At 37.4% G+C, this 22416-nt stretch overlaps 1 protein-coding gene across 15 annotated transcripts in view; it reads left to right on the top strand.

The window, feature by feature from the left end:
- akap13 (A-kinase anchoring protein 13) overlaps nucleotides 1-22416 on the top strand; it is a 113986-nt gene that overhangs the window by 84321 nt on the left and 7249 nt on the right. For 5 of the 15 annotated variants that reach the window (XM_051883392.1, XM_051883393.1, XM_051883395.1 and 2 more), the window contains 19 exons: nucleotides 7970-8132; nucleotides 11589-11656; nucleotides 11923-11989; nucleotides 12089-12239; nucleotides 13309-13418; nucleotides 13604-13786; nucleotides 13925-14172; nucleotides 14287-14412; nucleotides 14565-14682; nucleotides 14766-15017; nucleotides 16564-16640; nucleotides 16754-16935; nucleotides 17266-17366; nucleotides 17746-17928; nucleotides 19113-19259; nucleotides 19386-19456; nucleotides 21006-21050; nucleotides 21204-21254; nucleotides 21894-22367. In XM_051883392.1, coding sequence (XP_051739352.1) covers nucleotides 7970-8132; nucleotides 11589-11656; nucleotides 11923-11989; nucleotides 12089-12239; nucleotides 13309-13418; nucleotides 13604-13786; nucleotides 13925-14172; nucleotides 14287-14412; nucleotides 14565-14682; nucleotides 14766-15017; nucleotides 16564-16640; nucleotides 16754-16935; nucleotides 17266-17366; nucleotides 17746-17928; nucleotides 19113-19259; nucleotides 19386-19456; nucleotides 21006-21050; nucleotides 21204-21254; nucleotides 21894-22367 — 2817 coding nt within the window. Of the gene's footprint in view, nucleotides 1-5963; nucleotides 6201-7969; nucleotides 8133-11588; nucleotides 11657-11922; nucleotides 11990-12088; nucleotides 12240-13308; nucleotides 13419-13603; nucleotides 13787-13924; nucleotides 14173-14286; nucleotides 14413-14564; nucleotides 14683-14765; nucleotides 15018-16563; nucleotides 16641-16753; nucleotides 16936-17265; nucleotides 17367-17745; nucleotides 17929-19112; nucleotides 19260-19385; nucleotides 19457-21005; nucleotides 21051-21203; nucleotides 21255-21893; nucleotides 22368-22416 lie in introns of those variants that run through there. The other 10 variants (XM_051883399.1, XM_051883391.1, XM_051883398.1 and 7 more) reach the window with 9 other exon arrangements.

The raw sequence follows: 22416 nt of genomic DNA, 5'->3' as shown, positions 1-22416 counted from the left end.
ATGCCATAAATCTATACATAACGCTACAGCGCTCTGGGTGAATACATCAACACACGCTCCACCCCCCGGCGTTACTGGTGGTACGATCCACCCGCGAGTGCTGGGAAAATCAGAATAATGAGTCATTTTTTTATGTTTGTTGAAAAATTAGATCTGGACGCAACAACCCAAACTTGTAGAATCGAAAATTAAACTGAGGCTGCGTCCGAAATCGCATACTACATGAGTAGGTACTACATTTAAATTTGAACGTACTTCCTGACAGTTAAAAAAGTACGTTCTATATAGTATGAATATGGGTAGTATGAATGGAATTCGGACGTACTACATCCGCCATGTTAATGTTGTCACGTGTCATGTGTCGTCACAACAGCGTGAAAATTTAAAGGCCCCGCTCTACTCCGCTTTCATCGGCAATGTTTTTAATGCTTACCGCCTTCATCTGTGTTTTAACGTCGATTCAATCAACAGCTCAAAGGAAGCGTCGGTCAGCTGCTCGCAGATCACGCTTTCGTCAACAGATTGTTAAATATTTGTCAAAGTATAATCACCTATTTAGCTAGTGATGCAAAAACTTGAGAAAATGAGATCCAGGCAGTCCAGCAATGATTATGTCAGAGATCAAATTTAAATAAGGAATAACAAATGTATTAATTAAAAATTATAGAGACAAACAAATTAATTAAGTAATTAATGGTTAATAATAAAATCTAGAGTATTGTAAAATCCAGAGTGTTGTATCTAATAGATGAAGAATATACAGAAAGAAGGAACAAAATTAAGACATTTGCAGAATGAAATGAGAGATAGAAGAGAAGAAGCAGAAGAGCAAAGAAAAGCAAATGAAAAGCTAAACTATCAAAGACTCAGTCCATTTTATACCATAAGCATAGGAAAACTTACATCCCACTCAAACTTATGTTTTGGTCTAATAAGAAAAGGTAAAATGGATTTATCCATTATGTCATAGACTGGTCAAATGTCAAAAAATAGATGAAAATAGATATAAGGGTTGTTTGACACCCTTTAGGGAATTTTGCAGATCTTGCAATATCACATATCTGAAGAAATGGAAACAGACATATTTTGATATAAAAGGTACATCAAATTCAAATGAGCAACTAATTCTGAAAACACCATCACTTCTGCAGTACTTGGCAGGTGTCCAATATCTAACCACAAACGTGTCAACGTGACCTGTCACATTGGAACACTTTGAAGAACAATTGAATATAGCAAGCATACACAATGGACATCAAGAAGAATAACCATAAAGGAGTACATGAATATATTAAATCAAAAGTAATATTGATAAATCATAAGCCATAAATGATTAACATAAAATATGAATAAAATGCATGAATATGAATATTGACCATTTTGGATGCACCAGCTAGCAAATTTTACCTCAGAATAAAAAGACATGTCTGTGAACATCATGACAGAGGCTGATTTGGAGCAACGAAATTAAGTAATTTATTGTTATAAATGAATGCATATAAAAATACACAAGAGAAACAAAAGACACATGAATCAATAAACTTGAATACATATATATAAATAAATAATGTGTAGATAGATATAGACAGAGAGGGAGAAATACACACAATATATACATACCCTAAATATTATATACAATATATACATAAATAAATACGATGATAATAATAATGAGTATATACGTATTCTTAAAAAAAAAAAAAAAACTATTTACATAACATTTAAAAACTGTGAGCCCTACAATCTACTGCCGCCTGAGTTAAGTTTTCTAATCTCATTAAACTGCTTAACAACGAACGTCTCCGTTAAATAAAGCAGTGTTAACAAGCTGATGTAGCTCGATCTGTTCGTTAGCTTGATGTGCTCTCAGTAATGATTAAACATCTTTTTACAGCCGACTTTCAAAATCTTTTCATCGATTTACATTGTTTAAACTTTCAATAAGTCAGCCGTTTACTTACATTATGTTAAACAAGTGCAATTTAACCACAATAAACACAGTTTTTCCCTGAGGTACTTAGACTTGAAAAGCCGCTTTCCGCCATTTTCGAATATGAAGTCAAGTCAAGTCACCTTTATTTATATAGCGCTTTTTACAATGTAGATTGTGTCAAAGCAGCTTTACATTGATAACTGGTACATTATTTGGCTGCACAGCAGCTCTTAAAAGAATAGTGTCAATGCAGGCAGATCAAAGCACTGTTGAATATCAAATGTCAAGTCAAATGTCAAGTGTCCCCAACTAAGCAAGCCAAAGGCGACAGCGGCAAGGAACCCAAACTCCATCAGGTGACATCAGGTGGCAGACAAGTGGCAAATAGGTGTTTAAATGGAGAAAAAAACCTTGGGAGAAACCAGGCTTAGTCGGGGGGGCCAGTTCTCCTCTGGCCAACAGTGCTTTGTTACGATTCAGGTAGCTATCAATAAGTCCGACAGGATCGCAACATTCAAAGTATTTATTCCAGTTCCATCCAATTGAGGATTGTATTCATCATGGCTGTTGAGGAACTGTGTCGTGGCTGTCGTGTCGATGAGGCCCTCAGAGTGGATGATCTAGTTGACTCAATCTCTGCTGATACTTCAGGGCTGCGTTGTGGTCGTGTCAAGGCGCAGGTCCTTGGTCTCACCTGGATACGGCCTGGATCCGGTTGACTACGGTGAACCTCGGGATAACCAGAAAGACTAATATTAGCGTAGATGCCATTCTTCTTCTGATGTAACGAGTACATCAGGTGTTATAGGAAGTGTTCCCGGCTCCGGCTGACCTAATTTATGCAGCCTAATAATCCTTTAACAGATTTGAAAATATAAATTGGTAATGTGTTATGTGTATGCCAGGTTAAAGAAATGCGTTTTTAGTCTAGATTTAAACTGACAGAGTGTGTCTGCTTCCCGAACAATGCTAGGAAGATTGTTCCAGAGTTTAGGTGCCAAATAGGAGAAGGATCTACCGCCTGCGGTTGATTTTGATATTCTAGGTATTATCAGCTGGCCTGAATTCTGAGATCGCAATAGACATGAAGGACTATAATGAATTAGGAGCTCGCTCAGGTACTGGGGAGCTAAACCATTTAGTGCTTTGTAAGTAATTAGCAAGATTTTAAAATCTATACGATGTTTAACAGGAAGCCAATGCAGTGTTGACAGAACTGGGCTAATATGGTCATACTTCCTAGTTCTAGTAAGAACTCTAGCTGCTGCATTTTGTACGAGCTGTGGTTTATTTATCAGGCGAGCAGAACAATCACCCAGTAGAGCGTTACAGTAATCTAGCCTTGAGGTCATGAACGCATGAACTAACTGTTCTGCATTTTTCATTGAGAGCATATGTCGTAGTTTAGATATATTTTTAAGATGGAAGAATGCGGTTTTACAGATGCTAGTAACATGACCTTCAAATGAAAGATTGGTATCAAAGAGCACACCCAGGTTCCTAAGAGACGACGAAGACTTAACAGAGCAGCCATCAAGTGTTAGACAGTATTCTAGGTTATTACGTGAAGAAGTTTTTGGTCCAAAAATTAGAATCTCTGTTTTTTCTGAATTTAGTAGTAGGAAATTACTGGTCATCCAATTTTTTATATCAGCTATGCATTCTGAAGAATCCTCTCCTGTGGCCTCACGCACAGCGTCCATCGTATGCCTACTACAGAATTCGGGCGGAAGCAGTAGGTCATCCGGGGACTTCTCGCATACTGTTTTTCGAATACTATGAATTCGGACATACTACTCGCCTCGCATACTGTTTTTCGCATACTATATAGTAGGGAAGTATGCGATTTCGGATGCAGCCTGAGTGACAATTATCCGTTTGTGAAGTATTCTAAAAAATGAAAGTTTGAAGCCAACTTTTCATTTGGTGCATTTTGATGGTGCGAATTGAACAAAGAACTGCAAAGCGTTACACGGACCGGGTGTGCATACACAATATGTGACCCTGGACCACAAAACCAGTCATAAGGATCAATTTTTTTAAATTGAGATTTATACATTATCTGAAAGCTGAATAAATAAGCTTTCCATTGATGTATGGTCTGTTAGGATTTGGCCGAGATACAACTATTTGAAAAGGGTGCAAAAAAATCTGAATATTGAGCTAAATTCAGTTGTCAGTTCACCTTTTAGTGCTTAATCGCGTTCTGTACACACACAGTTCAGTAAAATACGGGAGTGACAACCGCATTCTACAACCGAATTAACTCCCGAAAAATACAGGTAGTGACAACCGCATTTACAGAAATTCTATGCAGTGTGTACGGAACCGAACTTAACAACTAGTTGTTAATGGCGTTTAGCGTTCATCGGATATGTGTCTCTCTTCTGTATGCGCGGTGAATCACAGGGAAAGCGCGAGCCCTGACTCATTCGAGTTGCCAGATCTTGCTAGAAAAATCAGCGAACAAGAATAAGCCCATAATAAACCGAAATAAATCCAAATGCTTTATGCTGAAAATAACACCAAAATATCACGATTCATGTCTGCACACTTTAATAACTACATAAACCCGTTAGCTTTATGAGACGAGCTTAAACAACAAGCCCGAAAACGCTTATAATGAGTGATCATGGCAACACAGAGAGAGCGCGCTGTGTGAAACAGGCTGTACAAGCATAAACAACACACGACGCCTCCGTCGACTGTGTTAGTGTGTTTAGTTAAATTGCTGAAAATAACAAGTGTTTTGTCACTGTAATATTACTTTGGTCACAATAATGGATACCAAACACGAGAGACGCCAGAACGTCGCTATGGTTTCCAAGCTGTCAATCATCAGAGTTTCGAGAGTGAGTCGTGTTCCGTACACACATGTAACGATAATTTAGGGGATTCACTCCCGCATTTAAATGCGGTTGTCACTCCTGAAACTTAAGTGTGTACGTGGCCCAAATGAAGTCCTTTTTTAATATATATTTACTGTGGGAAATTTACAAAATATCTTCATGGAACATGATCTTACTTAATATCCTAATGATTTTTGGCATAAAAGAAAAATCAATAATTTTGAAACATACTGTGTATTGTTGGCTATTGCTATAAATATACCCGTGCGACTTAAGACTGTTTTGGGGTCCAGGGTCACATATTATATTATCTTTTAAATAGATTGCAGTTCTATATATATATATATATATATGTAATATTCAATGGATAATATGATTAATCTGTAGATACATTAAGATTCTTCCGGTCGAAAACCAATACATTTACTGCATGTCAGATCTTATAAGTGGAAACAGATGTTATCATTTTAGTTTGGCTCATATCATTCTGAGCTAATGGCTTTGATGCAGCATCATGCACCTGCTATTTAACTTTGAGGTTTTCACTCTGTGGTTCCTGTAGATGGAGAGGTTGCTGGTGTGAACGCTTTCAGCAACCCCTGCACTATCCGAGGTTGTTAGATGCTTGCAGAGTTTGCTCTTGCGCAGGCAACATTATGCACTCTTTGTCTGTCGTTTAAGGGCTCACAGTAGGGAAGTTCAACAGGATGTAGAAGCAAGCTGTGGTCTCGGTATGGCTCTGTTTAAATAGACTGTCACAGACACATTGGCTTCAGAGCTCCTGAAATTCTGTGAAAACACATGTTAAAATGTATTACCTCACAGTTTCAGAGAACCTTAATGACACATTTAAGATGTCCACATGAACCAGCTGGGCCACCATATATGGTCTTTAAATATGATTATTTGGGAGTTTATATGCACTTTTTGACCTAAGAAAACCACAAACCTTGACTTACTCTTAACCTAATGCTTAAACTTTTGGTAATTGAGTAAGTGACGTAGACAGGAAATGCATTTTAACAGTTTCCTTGGGTCTGAATTAATTGCAGTGTCGATTGGAAATTTGATTCAGATCGAATGGGCTAAACAACACAATGCAAACAAAACAAGCTGCCTCATGTACTAGGGAGGGTCTATGGTAAAAGGAAGTGCACTGTGTCTTTAAGTTGAGCACAAATGTGAAAGACGACAGAAAGAAACTGCAGCAGTCTCTAACCCTCTAAGTCACTTCCTCTGGCTGACTCGCCTGCTCTTCGTCATGGGAACTTGTGTGTTTGTGTAGACAGATACAATCTCATCAACATTCAGGCCAGTGCACTTACTGGCTACCTTCATCTGGGATGTCTACGTTGTGTCGTAGGTTTTTACCGCAGGGTCGGTCACTGAAGATCAAGAATACTGGTGGTTTGGTTGAGGTAGGACTGTGGTACCAAAGACCAGATATTGTTGCTGTTGTTACTGTTATTGTTAAGTTTTTTTTTTTTTGGTAACACTTTACAATAAGGTTTGTTAGTTAAACATAAGTTAATGTATTAACGAACATGAACTAACCATGAGCAATACATTTGTTACTGTATTTACTAATCTTCATTAACGTTAGTTAATGAAAATACAGTTGTTAATTGTTTGTTCGTTAGTTCACAGTGCATTAACTAATGTTAATAAGATTTTAATAATGTATTAGTAAATGTTGACAATAACATTAGCAAAGATTAATAAGTGCTGTAGAAGTGCAGTTCATTATTAGTTCGTTAACTAATGTAGTTAACTAATGAACCTTATTGTAAAGCGTTAGTTATTTTTCATCATGAATATTGAAAAAGAGACATTTGTTTGGATGTTGTGGTGTGCTTGTGAATATTATGTGTAGAGGTTTGATGTAAAATTAATTTAATTGGCTTGGCAATATATTTTACTTTTTTTATGTGTTGAGATCATCATTTCACCACAGTTGAGAAATATCTGAATTACTTCTGTTGGTTTTTGTTGTTTTTTTTATTGGTGGACTAGTTTTGACATGTTTTTACAATTTAGGCTTGTTTAAGCTCTTTGGGAAGTGCACTTTGACCCTCTTTCTTCCAATACAATTTGTAGCCAATGTTGTAATATGAAGCCACTCATCTGCCATACTAGTTCAGTAAATTTGCTCAGTTTTTTATTTAACAGATATAGGCCCAGTTTCACAAACAGGGCTTAGCCTAAGCCAGGATTAGGCCTTAGTTCAATTAGGATATTTAAGTAGCTTTTATAAAAGTACACAAGAAAAAAACATCACTGGTGCGCATCTTGAGACAAAACAATGGCACTCGCGTATTTTAAGATTTGTCAGTACAAGTTGCTTTCAGTTAAAACAGCTCAAACATGCATTTTAATCTAGGACTAGCTTAAGCCTTGTCTGTGAAACCAGGGAATGGGATATTAAGAATTAATCACACTTTTTTTTAATCCTTGTGAGTTTTTTTCTTTTTTTTCTTCTGTGGTTTACAAGAGATCATAATCTTAGTATAGGACTGTCTGCTATGGGAGCAGATCAGACAGGATTTTGTAATCAGGGTGGTCTGTGAAGCTGGCCACAGTCAGTGGTTTATACATGTGCATTGCTGTAAAGGAGCATGCTGTGGTTTTGACACTTCATGCAATGTGTCAGAGAAACAGGATGGATGGATGGATGGGTGGGTAGGCAGATAGAGAGAGAAAGAGAGAGGGATGGATGGATGGATGGGTGGGTGGATGAGTAGATGGGTGGATGAATGGGTGGGTAGGCAGATGGATGGATGGATGGATGGGTGGGTGAATGGGTAGAGAGATAGAGATAGATGATGGATGGATGGATAATACAGTAGGTAGAGACAGCTAGATAAAATAGCGATAGATGCATGTGCAAGATGAAGTGTGCTTCATCCCTGCAGTTGGAGATGAATGATGAATATGAATGAAAGTATTGATTGTGGAGCTGATGAGGTTTCTCCTCTGATAGATGCAGCAGTGGTCTGCTGACGCTATGAGTTTTATGATGGATGTGCCCCGCTCCCATTTAATCTCACATCTGTGCCGGGACCCCTCTGTAATTGAGAGTCTAATGCACAGCTCTGGCTCTCTGCCAGATGCTGTAGTGCTGAAAGCACTGAACTTTACACATCTACACTCTCATTTATTTATTCACCTTTTGTTTTGTATTTTACAGGAGAAGGAGAAAGAGAAGAATAAGGAGCGTGAGCGAGATGCCAAAGACAAGGAGAAGAGATCCTCAAGCGGGCATCTCTTCACTGCCATCATGACAGTACCTACAACCCTCTGCCACCAGTGCAACAAACCCATCAACACTAAAGATGCTTTCCTCTGCACCAGTAAGAATACATTTCTTATTATAGAGTATAGTACTCTTTTGTACTCTCTATAATCTGTTTGATTAAAATTTATTTGGATCTCTATCAGTTGTTTTTATTAAATGAAATGTGTGCAAAAACAAAACGTCGGTAAAATACTGCTCTGTTCCATTCTATGCACTCGTTCCGCTCTCTTGTTTTGCTATAGGCTGGTATCTTTTTTTGGCACTTCCTTCTTTACTGACATTTCCAGTGCAGCCGTGTGCTTCAGAATTTAATTTACTGCTGCGAAAGTGTTTTTTGCAGAAGCTTGCATCGCAAGAGATTCACACAGGAAGTGGGTTAAATAAATGTAATCCATAGAGTGTCTCTAGAAATTACGAAGCTGCTTTAATTAGACAGTCTGCCTTTGGGATCTTATTTAGCCACAGGTTTCTTGAGAGACACTCTTGTGTCCAATATGTGTGAAAAATTGGGTATCTCAGTACAGTTTTAAAGAAATGAAGGGAGAAAAAAAATAAAGAGTCAAGGCTATCTGCCCAGTCAGGCATTACACAGTGTTGCATCACTGTCGCTCCACCCGCACACAGCTGGCGAGGTTCACCGCTGCACTGAGGCCAGTCATTGCACTGGAACATCCTGTCAGCGCGCCGCTACCGCCATGCTGTAGCACTCTCTGTTTATTGTTCTCAGAGGATGTGCTGGCAGACTCATTACCGTTTCCTCTCGTTTCCCAAAAGTGACTGACACTTGAAACTTTTTTTTGGTTTGATTAGCTCTCTGAAAGTCATGTTACAAAATACAGTTGCAAGAAGTATGTGAACCGCTTGCAGAATCTGTGAAAATGTGAATAATTTTAACAAAATGCAAGTTATTTTTTATTTAGTACTGTCCTGAGTAAGATATTTTACATAAAAGATGTTTACATATGATCCATAAGACAAAAAAAAAAAAATAGCTGAATTTATTAAAATGACCCCATTCATAAGTATGTGAACCATTGATTCTTAATACTGTGTGTGGTTACCTGGATGATCTACGACTGTTTTTTTGTTTTGTGATGGTTGTTCATGAGTCCCTTGTTTATTCTGAGCAGTTAAACTGAGCTCTGTTCTCAAGATTTTTTCTGAAGATCTCAAAGATCTCTTTCTCAAAGATCTCTCTCAAAATAAGAGAGATCTCAAAGATCTCTCTTATTTTGTTAAAATTTTGCATTTTCACAGATTCTACAAGTGATTCACATACTTTTTCTTGCAACTGTAGATTTTTTTAATTACAAAAAATAATAAAATAAAAATGAAATTAGACAATAAAAAAATCATGTGCAAAACTGCATATTTTTAAAATATGGATTGCCTGAAAACAAACAAAGACTATAGATATAGAAAGACGTTTCACTCCTATTACTTATGAATGGGAGAAATTGCAACGCGCAATATGGTGGAATACGTCCCGCCTTCTAAGTAAACAAGCCAATCGCTGACTGGTAAAGTCATTGCATCACTGTAACTGCCGTTAGAAGCTCCGGTTCCCATAGAAACCTGAGACTCGCGCTTATGACTGCACATGCGCATTGGCTCGTCTAGCCTGAAAAATAAGCTTTTTTTTTTTTTATGACATTTGACCATAAGAAACAACATTTATGGGAGAGTTCATGTCAGATTTTGAAATATGTTAAAGAAATAGTTCAACCAAAAATGAAAATTATCCCATGATTTACTCACCCTCAAGCCATCCCAGGTGTATATGACTATCTTCTTTCAGACAAACACAATCAGAGATATATTAATATCCTCTTTTGTCGCGTTGCACCGCGCCGCAACAGCTAAAAGCTGTCTACACTGAGTGCAACGAGCCGACCATTGCAAAGCACTTGGAGTACATCAGAAATAGAATGGGGAATTCGTTTACTGTCAGGAATTACTGCCGCACCGCATCCAGTGTAGACATTATCACTGATTATAATGGGTTCTATTGTCTTTTGACACGGCGCTTCGCGCCAAGACATGGTGTTAGTCCTTCAAGGTTTATAATGGTTGTGAATGTGGGGCTGCGTTTTGAAGCCAAAAATAATGCATCCATCCATAAAAAAAAAAAAAAAGAGTAATCCAAACAATTCCGGGGTTTTAATAAAGGCTTTCTGAAGCGAAGTAATGCGCTTTTTAAAGAAAAACATCCATATTTAAAACTTTATAAATTCAAATAACTAGCTTCCGGCGGACGACCGTACGCATACTGCGCAAGTCGATTAAGCGGCCTGGAGGCATTGCAAATATGGCCGCCGAGTGAACAGACTTTCCTTGAAAGGGACTTTGCAAGAAATTACTTTTCTGATGATGTTATCAAGGCCATGTAGGCGGGTAAAAAAAATATTATTAACCATTGATGCCATAGCATGACTTTCACTGCTAATTTATTTGGAAAAGTGAAGTCCCGCCCTTCATTACCAACTCAATACTCTGTTTTACCATTCAAAGTACAGTAAAAACAGTAATATTGTGAAATATTACAATTTAAAAGAGCTATTTTTTATTTTAATATATTTTAAAATGTCATTTTCAGCAGTCATTATTCCAGTTTTCAATGTCACATGATCCTTCAGAAATTGTTTATCATTTGTTGTTGATGATAATTTTGACGAAACATTTCTCATTACTATCAATGTTGAAAACAGTGGTGCTGCTTAATGAAAAAATCTTCCTGACTCCACACTAGTGTATGTTTGTTTTCTTATAGAATAGAAATACACTTTCTGCGACTGTGTGGGGTTTTGCTGGAGAAGTTGTGTAGGAGTGGGGAAATTTGCAGGGAAATTATGATAATCTCGACACCCTCGGACATGTAGGTTGTTGTTAGTCTAGCAGCCCTTGATGCCATCGTGCACATGATCTTGTTTGTGGTTTTGTATTTTAAAGCTTGTAAATCACTTTTGGGTGTGACTAACTCTGCTGTAGATTTGTGGTTATGAGGTGCAAAGTACAATGACAGAGAAAGGCGAAAGAACCATTTGTGCAGGTATGTTTTGACTGAGAGTTAGCATTAAAGTTAGCATAACATCAAATCAATCGTACGTTTATGACATATTTATATATTGTGTATGAATTTGAATTCAAATTAACTTCTGAAACTCCATTCTGAAACAATTTTAGCTTGTTTTCATAGAGAAAATGAGTATAAACAATGACTCAACCAAAGTGTTTGTGGCTAAATTTGTGGTAAACATCAGCTGATTGGCAGAGGTGGAGACGTGCAGGAAAAGGCTAATCTCACTCTCTCCTTCATGAAGGGGGAAGCAGGAAATGGCACAGTCTTAGTATAGTGCACTTTTCTTCCAGATGTCTATTTCGTTTGCTGCTATTTTACAGCTTCATGCTCATTCTTTCTGCTTTTGGATGAAAATTAAGTGGAATATTGCTTTAAACTGATGGATAAACGCCTGTGCTTTCAGTACTGACCGTATGGTTTGTGTGTTTTCAGATTGCAATGCACATGTCCACAAAGGTTGCAGAGAAAGTCTTCCTGTTTGTGCTAAGGTCAAAATGAAGGTAATTCATTGTCTTTTATCTTGGTTCTCATGTGACTGTCATAAACAGGAATATTGCTATTTTTATGTGTTTCTTTGTTATATTCAAATTAGTGTCGTTCTATGACCAAAACTATTAAAGAGAATGTTTACCCAAAAATTATGTCAGTATTTACTTGTAACCTGTTTGCTGTTATTCACAAAGGTGTAACATGTGTGAGTTATTGATTACAGAACCTTTATTTTTGAGTGAACTGTTTCTTTATATAGATTATCGATTTCTTTCAGCAGCAAAAACAGCAGCAGACCGTTCCAGATTCTGCCTCAATGCCTGGTGTTACGCTTCGAAGTAAAAGTAAACTCCTCACAAAATCATGTATTTCTTTGTTTTATGTATTTCTTCTTTATTTGTATCTTATCCAAAAATCTGACCATTTGCTGTTGATCTGTTTAGCTCTCCCGGCACGAGAACGTCCATGGTCTGCCATTTCCATTCCCGATGACCAACCCGCTCTTCTCGCCCCTCCTCGGAAAAGCCCCAGCAGTATCATGTCTTTCAACAGCAACCCGCTGTCCAAGAGCTTGTCCATTAATAACATTGCAGGGTCAGTGCTTTTGCTTGCTGAAAACATACAGATGTTTTTAGATTTAATATTCAAATTGCTCATAAAATTACACGTTTGCTTCATTGCTTTTTCTTGGATTACTGCAAGATTTCATCTTTTTTAGTTTATTCTTTACTGTTGCATTTAATTCATCATTATAAAACCATTGAGAATTGTGTCCTTAAAGAGTTAGTTCACCCAAAAATGAAAATTGTCATTAATTACTCACCCTCATGATGTTCCAAAGCCGTAAGGCTTTCGTTCATCTTCGGAACACAAATGAAGATATTTTTATTGAAATCTGAGATCTTTCTGTCCCTCCATTGACAGCTATGCGACTACCACTTTGACGCTTTAAAAAGTTCATAAAGAGATCGTAAAACGAATCCATATGAATTTGAGTGGTTTAGTCCAAATTTTCTCAAGAGACGATCACTTTATATGATGAACAGATTGAATTTCGGCTTTTATTCACATAAATATTCATCAGCTTACACAGTTCAACTCATCAGTTGTGGTAAACGGAAGCTCAAGCATGTTTGCTTGACATGTGAAAACCCATTAGGTTCATTCTCATGTGCAACACGTTTGATCTTCCGCAAGAACCAATGAGGTTTGTTTTCACGCATCACACAGATTCGGTTAAGCTTCTGCTTATGTTCTCTAATCAGTGTTTACATGTGAATAAAAGCCTAAATTAAATCTGTTCATCATATAAAGCAATTGTGTCTCTTCGTAAAATAAATTTGGACTAAATCGCTCAATTGATATGGATTAGTTTTACAATCTCTTTATGAACTTTTTGAAGCTTCAAAGTGGTAGTTGCGTAGCTGTCTACTGAGGGACAGAAATCCCTCAGATTTCATCAAAAAGATCTTAATTTGTGTTACGAGGATGAACGAAAGTCTTACAGGTTTGGAACATCATGAGGGTAATTAAGGACAGGATTTTCATTTTTGGATGAACTAACTCTTTAATATTTTGATATTTTGTAGTCATGGATTTATAAAACCAGTACGGCATTAAAACTTGCAGTAAACAATATATCTTCTGCTCTTTGCACATACAGACAAATGGAAGAACCTGCTTTAAGAACTCTGAAGTTTCTGTCCCAGTCTACCGACTCCCTTCACAAGATCAGTAAAGTCACAGAGTCCACAGAATCTCTTACCGATGAGGGTAAGTCTCTTTATCATGTACTGGAATCATTACAAATATTACCAAAGGATAGCACTGTCTTGAGTAAAATAAATTATGGATTATTTAATTAACAATTATAAATATATATACTTTTATGATTTATTTAGAAATGTGAGCCCCTCATTTATGTAAGTTATTTATATGTTTTGTATATGGTTTAAAAGTCAACAGGATCGTTCTGATTCGTTTATGTACGGCAGGTACAGAGATGATGGACAGTCAGTTGATGGGAGAATTTGAAGCTGATGCCAAAGAGCTGGAGGCAGATTCTTGGAGCTTTACAGTAGACAAGAAATTCCTGAAACAGCTTAAAAAGGATGTTATCAAGAGACAAGATGTCATCTACGGTAAGAATAACAGCATACCCTCCCAAGAAGCTTCTGCTTTCACTTTGAACTTTGTGAGAAATTATTGAAACTATTGAATGATGTCATTAACACACTTGTATGGTCTTGTGATGGTTTCTTCCTCCTTCTCATTATCAGAGCTCATCCAGACAGAAATGCACCATGTGAGGACCTTAAAGATCATGGCTGATGTTTACAGTAAAGGGCTACTGAGAGAGGTTCAACTGGAGAGCCAGACTGTAGAGAAGATGTTCCCCATGTTAGATGAAGTTCTGGACTTGCACACACAGTTCTTCTCACACCTACTTGAAAGGAAGAAAGAGTCAGGGAGCCAGGAAGAGGGCGGCATTGTTATCCGAAAGATTGGCGACGTGCTGGTCTCTCAGGTAACATCAGGCTCAAACCTGTTTTGGAGTATCTATAGAAATGCATTGATTTGTAATGTCTGGGGCGTTTAGTATAAGTAACGTACAATTTTTCCACTCTTTATTGCTCCCTAGTTCTCAGGTTCCAGTGCCGACAGAATGAAGAAGGTCTATGGGAAGTTCTGCAGCAGACACAATGAAGCTGTGAACTTCTACAAGGAGCTTCACACCAAAGACAAACGTTTTCAAGCTTTTATCAAGGTAGCATATCAAATTATTTTGCCATTACACATTTCTCAAATAGTCAAAAATGTTAGTAGCCTAAGGCGTTTATTCTTTCCCGTCTTTTGTTTCATTCTCAAGACTCTAAAATGGAACCGCTCACATGTTTCACATCTGTTTTTGTTTTCCAGAAAAAGATGAGCAGCTCTGTTGTCCGACGGCTAAGCATTCCTGAGTGTATATTGTTAGTCACACAAAGAATCACAAAGTATCCTGTGTTACTACAGAGAATACTGCAGCACACGAAAGGTACAACTAGTGGCTATTGTAGTCAGGCTATTTTTAATACCCTTATTTGTGGTGCTCCTGGTAATAGTCATGTTTCTTGACAGAAAATGAGGAGGACCATGCAGACGTAAGCCAAAGTCTGAAGTTGGTGAAAGAGGTGATTGCTGCTGTGGACAATAAAGTGAATGAGCATGAGAAGAAAAAGCGGTTAAAGGAAGTGTACAGTCGGACGGACAGCAAGTCTATCATGAGGATGAAAAGCGGGCAGATGTTTGCCAGAGAGGATCTGTTACGTGGGCAGAAGTTAATTCATGACGGGCCACTACAGCTCAAGAACTCAGCTGGCAGGCTCAAGGGTAAGAACCAGTGCAATGGGTTTATTGGTGAACGAATATATTGTATTATATATGTAATATAGATAAAAAGTTAAAAACCACTCAGTCCTGGCAACCACCTACAACACCCTAGCAACTACATAACAGCAACAACGTAATACCCACTCAGAACACCTTAGAAACTGCATGGCAACACCCTGGCAACCACCCACAACTCCTTAGCAATTACATAACAGCAACATGTTAAAAAAACACATTAGCACCCACATGGCAACACCCTAGTAACAACCCGCAACACTTTGGCAAGCGCAGAACCAAAACTATCTATAAACCATTCAGAACACTTTAGCATATGATTAACAATCACCTAGCAACCACATTCAAGACTTTAGTTGTCACATAACTAAAAAACAAAAAACACTTAGCAACACCTTAGCACCTGCCTAGCAATGCCCCGGAAAACAACAACGCCTTGGCAACCATGTAACAACAGCAACATGCTAAAAACTACCCAGACACCTTAGCAACCTCGTGGCAACACCCTAGCAACCACCCACAACACAGAAACAACAAGCTAAAAACCATTCAGAATACTTTAGAATCTGCATAACAAATTCCTGGGAACCACATACAACACCCTAGCAACTACATAACAGCAACAACATGATAAAACCCACTCAGAACACCTTAGCAACTACATAGCAACACTCTTGCAACCACCCACAACACCATGACAACCACATAACAACAGCAACATGTTAAAAACCACTTAGAACACATTAGCAACCCTCAACACTTTAACAACAGCAGAACAGAAACAACAAGCTAAAAACCATCCAGAACACCTTAGCATCTGCATAACAAATTCCTGGGAACCATATACAACATCCTAGCAACTACATAACAGCAATGACATAGCAACACCCTGGCAACCACATACAACTCCCTAGCAATTCCATAACAACAACAACATGCAAAAAAAAAAACACTCAGAACACCTTAGCAACCACATAGCAATGCACTGGCAACCACTCGCAACACCACTTTAGCATAAGATTAACACCGCAGAACACTTTAGCATAAGATTAACAACCATCTGGAAACCACATTCAAGACTTTAGCTGTCACATAACCAAAAAAAAAAAAAAAAAACACTTAGCAACACCTTAGCAACCGTTTAGCAATGCCCCGGAAACCAGTCATAACACCTTGGCAACTACTCTATGTAACAACAGCAACATGCTAAAAACTATTCAGACACCTTAGCAACCACATAACACTCTAGCACTCACTCACAACACTTTAGCAACCACCCATAGCATCTGCATAACAACACCCTGGAAACCACCCACAACAGATTCAATTTGTGGTGGCGAGCTTTTCATTCATATTTTATTCCGGTAATGTAAAAAATCTAGTTTTACAGTTCAAAATACACTACATTACACAAAAACAACCTTGACTTTTCATTGACAGAACGCAGTCATGTCTGTCACCACAGAAACATACACCCACACTAACACAAACATGGCCTGTTTTTTAATTTATCTGATGTGTTCTTCTCCAGATGTCCAGGCTCTGCTGCTGAGGGATGTGATTGTGTTCCTGCAGGAGAAAGATCAGAAGTACATATTCGCCTCTTTGGTACGTTTATAATTATGCCTCTGTTTGTGACTCTATTTACACTTTGTTCTTTGGATGCTGATCCAAACAATCTAGTATTGTGTAATGCTCATCTTCTTGTTCTCCACTCTCAGGACCAGCGCTCCACCGTCATCTCTCTACAGAAACTCATCTTGAGGGAAGTAGCCAATGAGGAGAAAGGTCTGTTCCTGATCACGGCCGGCATTGAGAAGCCTGAGATGGTAGAGGTGTATGCAAGCTCCAAAGAGGAGAGGAACACATGGATGCAGCTCATTCAGGAGGCCATGCAGTCGATGTGAGTCACTGTTTCTCATTTTATTTACCAATATTAGATATTTAATTGTACCTCCTTAATTTTGTACTTAATTTTCCCTATATTTACTTTTTTTTTTTTTCACTTTTGCCATTATCAAAACCTCAATAACATCTTTAACATTTTAAAATGCAAATGTATTTTTCATAATATACATTATAATTTAGTAATGCACTGTTTTGGGGTTTTATGTTTAATTTATTTAGATAAAATAATGTAAGTAAAAATAAACGTCTGCTTAACATAAAATAATTGTGACAAAAGACACTTTAAACATCACAATTTGTGAGAGCTGGTAGTCTTTCTTTACAGACTTTCGATTTCCTCCAGGGAGAAAGATGATGATGAAGGTGTGCCTAGCGAAAACGAAGAGGACAGGAGACTTCAGGAAATCAAAGTCAAGGAGTTGAGAGGTACAGAATTACATCTTCCTTTCATTTTTTTTCTGTAGATATGGTTGGTTTGGGACCGGTTTAGAGAAAAAGTTTTATTAGGAACATAAAAATGCCCTGATATTTCCAGATTTTTCCAGAAAACTTAATGAAAATTACTTTTAAGGAGAAGCCACAGAAATTAAAGTCTTAAATTCATGAACATTTTTAATGACTACAATATTTCATTGACTAGAAATTGCTCTTTATGAGTGCAGTCTGTTTAAAAATTGTGGTGAACAGAATGACTGAAAAAATGTAAATTCGATGGTTCCAGAGGTGTGTAAACACTGCTGTTTGCTCCCAAAATGAATGAAATGAATCTTAGGTTGCCCACCATAAAATGACCATGTCTTTACAGATCAGCTGCACAAGAGGGATGAGCAAATTGTGACTTTACTGGAGGAGAAAGTGAAGTTGTTCAGGGACATATGTGACACTGGCGTACCCGACGAGACCAGCCTCCGCAACAGAATGCTATTCAGGGCCACGCCCGATGACATCACTAAAGGGGAACCAATCATGAAGGAGGCTCTGAAGGAAGGTAAGACAGCTAGTACAGTTATATAACGCTTATTATACGAGTCGGAAAAACACTGTGATCCTCTTACAAACATATGGCAGCTGGTAAACTCTGGTTACATGAGGAATATGTTTTTATGACTATCACAGTCTTATAGGACTGCAATGTAGACATGATTTGGTTTTAAAATGACTCAATGAACTCGGGTGTTAGCCACATGTTGCGTCAGATCATAGTACAGCCCGCGCAGTTCCCTGGCCAGTTAAACAAGCTTTCTTAATACAAATCACATTTGTGAGTGTCACAGTCTCAGGAAAACTTCAGTACTGGTTGTGCTTGTGTGTGTGTGTGTGTGTGTGTGTGTGTGTGTGTGTGTGTGTGTATATATATATATATATATATATATATATATATATATATATATATATATATATATATATAAACACACTCTAAAGACTCTAAATACAGGTGTAAATGGGGTCTAAAAAGTTTTGAGCTTGTCCACTTTTAACCACTTCTAAAGGTAGTCAAATATTGCTTTCGTAGTGTAGATGCTCATGTTGTCAAATGCATTCGAACAGCCACAAAAGACCACCTCTCCGCCTACTGACCAGATGTGTAAACAAAAAATATACCAAATTCACTTTTCTGCTTTAAATATGCAGTCTAAAATTTACTTCCATTGAAAGTGCCTTACTGCATTCTAATTTTTTATTTTTTTTAAATACTGAGGGACAAATAATTTTCAGTGGTAATTGACATTATGCTATTAACTTGTATTGAACCCGGAACATTCTTTTAAACAAACAAACAAACAAAACAATGAAAGCTGAATAAATGATGTTTCTGAATTGCATTTTAGAGTGCACTGAGCGAGAAATATCTTCAAAGTGCTGAGAAGACACATTGGCTTTGAATGTGGGAGTGATAGATAGTGCTTGTCTTAGTTCATACAGCAAGTAGGAGTATTCATTAGGAGAACGTGGACATTTGCGGAATCGATACGTAAGGCTGATCTGATTCTGGAGGGCAGGAACAGATAATGGATTGCTTTAATGTTGCAGGTCAAGAACTGGAAAGAGTATTGATTACTGTCTCCTCCTCTCAACTTTATGAGAGCTGTGGGTGTGTGTTTGATTTTTCTTGAAGCATCAGGTTGTTCACAAAACCCTAAAATCTTTAATTTCTGTTTAATTTTTTTGCAGTTGAGACATTACAGGTTCTGGTAAACGACAGTCTAGGAAGGGCGGTGCAGGATGGTGTATGTGCAGCGGGGCCCGTGACTTTGCCACGACGGGCGGAAACCTTTGGAGGCTTTGATAGTCACCAGATGAACATCTCAAAGAGTAAAGGTGGGTGTGTTTCCACGTTTGCGTGTGATCGTGGGAGTGTGCATGAAAGCATTTTGTGATGATATTCATGTGCGTGGGTGTCTGTTCCAAGTGAGACTGATTGTCTATGTGTTTGATCACCTGCAGATGGAGACAGAGAGGAGACGGAAGACTCCGCAGAGCTCCGCAGGACTGAGTCAGACAGCGTTCTAAAGAAGGTACAAACAGGGTCAAGCCAGGCAACTATTAGAAATTGTGTGTGTGTTAGAAAGATTGTGATGGAGAAAAAGAACAACTTTTTTCCAAAGCAGGATTGCAACATGAAAATGACATGGGGAAAAAAAAGCAAGAATTTGAAGTGAAAAAATTGTTTAAAATTAGCTGAACAATAAAAGAAATTATGAAATTTAATTACTTTTTGCAATATGAATTAAATTTTTCTCTTTATATATATAATATATATATAATAGAAAAATCTACTCAATTATACACACATATATATATATATATATATATATATATATATATATATATATATATATATTAATTTAATTTATATATTTAATTTCTTCATATATATACACTCAAACCAAAATGTATTCAGACACCATTATTACAGTTTATTCACTATAGTTTTAAAAAATGGTAATAAAATATGACAAGATCTCAAAGTTAAACTGTGTCAGAAAAAAATTAATCTTAATTATGTCAGATAACACTTAAGCAAAACATGGTCAGGTCAAAGTGTCTGAATAATTTTTGGTCCCAAATTTTTATCAATTTTACTGGTAGTCCACTGTATGAAGAATTTTTGTATAATATGGTATAATATGTCACAGTTTAATTTATTTTGCTATCCTCACTTGCATAAATTAACTAGTGTCCTGCACCCACTAGTAAAAAAATATATATATATATATACATATATATATATATATATATATATATATATATACATATATATATATATATATATATATATATATATATATATATTATTAATTTATATAATTTAAAATTTATAATTGTTTTTTTTTATATATATAATATAATTTTAAAATTGCATGCTTATTTAAAAAAAAAAAAAACATTTTATATGCTAAATATACATACAATGTTCAAGTCCAAATTAGTACTTCAAAAGACTTAAATTTTGTTAAGAAATGTCAAGATGTCAAATAAGGAAATATTTAATATTCTGCATTCTTTCTAGACCACTAATTACAAAAGCTAGTTAGTAATGTAGATGACATAATTGGTCAAATTAATAAAAAAAAAGAAATTGGACTCCATATTAGATATAATAAATATAATTATAAATAAATAATAATAATACATAACATTTTATATAATATATACATATTTTATAAGTGCATTATTTAAAAAGCTCTTATTGCTGTTCTAAGATGTATTCCCATTAACAACCTGATTCATGTTTAGTCATCAGTGCATCACCATATGCTCAAGCCATTAAGTGCTGAGCATCAGAATATATGTCCGCTGTAGCACTCATTACCTGAAATGAACTGTAGGTTTACACACACTTATCATAGAACATAACTGTATAGTAACTAGATAATGAGGACACATGAAGACTGTCATCTGCTCTATAGCAGCAGATTAATGTGACTTGTCATCACAGCCTCTTATTTCCGGCAGGGACCTGCGGTTCCCTGTCGAAGAGCACATGGATTGCTGATTATTAATTTATGTATGGTACCCTCCTACACAGTGCATTGACCCTGTGACTGCTTCTCTTTCCCACAGGCAAGCAACACCAACCCCCTGCTCATTCTCAAGAGGAGCAACGAGGTACGTTTTTCTGTTTGAAAACAGCTCTGGATAGATTGTATATGATTATTAAATAATATATTTAAATACCTAGGTTAAAATATACAGGAACAAAAAAGTAGAGTAGCCGTCTACATCTAAAGAGATTTTCTCAATCCTTTTATCCTCCCACAGCAGGTTCTTCAGAGCGTTGCTCATCTTCATGACCTGCTGAACACATTACAGGTGAGTCATTCTCTTTTTTTGTCTCGTTATTTCTCGCTCTCTGCTCTGTTCAGGCCAGCAGCTCTCATCCCCAGCATGACAGAAGGCGCATGAAAAGAAATGAAATTTCCAAATGCAGGGGTTTATTTTGCAGGCTTGTAATTAAGCAGAGTGCATTATTATGTATTAAGATGCACTCTGATAGATTTGAACCACTGTTGACCTTAAGTGGGTGATTATCAGCCTTTTCCTGGGACAGGTGCTCTGAGGCCACGAGATATGGGGCCTAATTCATCTGAATTTGGGTTTTGCACCTTAATATTCTCAGTGTTTGGGAAAGTTACTTTTAAAAGTAATGCATTACAATGTTGTTACTCCCTAAAAAAGTAACTAATTGCATTACTTAGTTACAATAAGTGTGGAAAAGTAACTTAAGTTACTTATTTGGAAAAGTAACTTAAAGTAATCCATTACTTGTTACTTGAAAAAGTAATCGGATTACTTTTCTCAAAGTAACTTGTAATGCGTTACCCCTAACTCCTAATAACCCCTAATATTCTCATTTAAAGCTCAATTTCAAATGCTTTCCAGTTTAAAGTTTTACCTCTTTACTATTTGCATGCAAATTAAAACTGTTTGCTTTTCTCACCTCCAACATAGGCTGTTGTCGTCCAGCAAGACACCTTCATCGAGGACCAACGACACGCCCTGAACGATCGCCCCCAGCTCTCTTCGCGTCACCCGTCCGTCTCCTCCTCTACCTCCTCCTCTTCCTCTTCCTCATCACGGCCCAGCTCGCTAATCGAGCAGGAGAAACAGCGGAGCCTGGAGAAGCAGCGGCAGGAAGTCGCCAGCCTCCAGAAGCAGCAGGCTGCCCATGCAGAAGAGAGGAAGCGCAGGGAAAAAGAGTGGGAAGCGCGTGAGCGGGATCTGACCCAGAGGGAGTCGCACCTGCAGACCCAAGAGGAAGAGGTGCAGAGGAGATGCAGAGAGCTGGATGAGGAGAAACAAGACCTCCAGACTAAAAAAGAGGAGTATCAGAGAGACCTGGCGCGGCTCAGAGACGCCCAGAAGAAACTGGAGAGAGAACGAGAGCAAGTGCAGAGGGAGGCAGAGCAGATCAGACAAACAGAGGTGAGGCTGAAGGTCAAGGAAGATCCTGTTATTTACTCACCCTCATGTC

The sequence above is a fragment of the Ctenopharyngodon idella genome, chromosome 24 (assembly GCF_019924925.1).
Source record: "Ctenopharyngodon idella isolate HZGC_01 chromosome 24, HZGC01, whole genome shotgun sequence".
Lineage (NCBI taxonomy): Eukaryota > Metazoa > Chordata > Actinopteri > Cypriniformes > Xenocyprididae > Ctenopharyngodon > Ctenopharyngodon idella.
The sequence above is the reverse complement of the archived record's forward strand: the minus strand, read 5'-3'. Positions and strand labels throughout refer to the sequence as shown.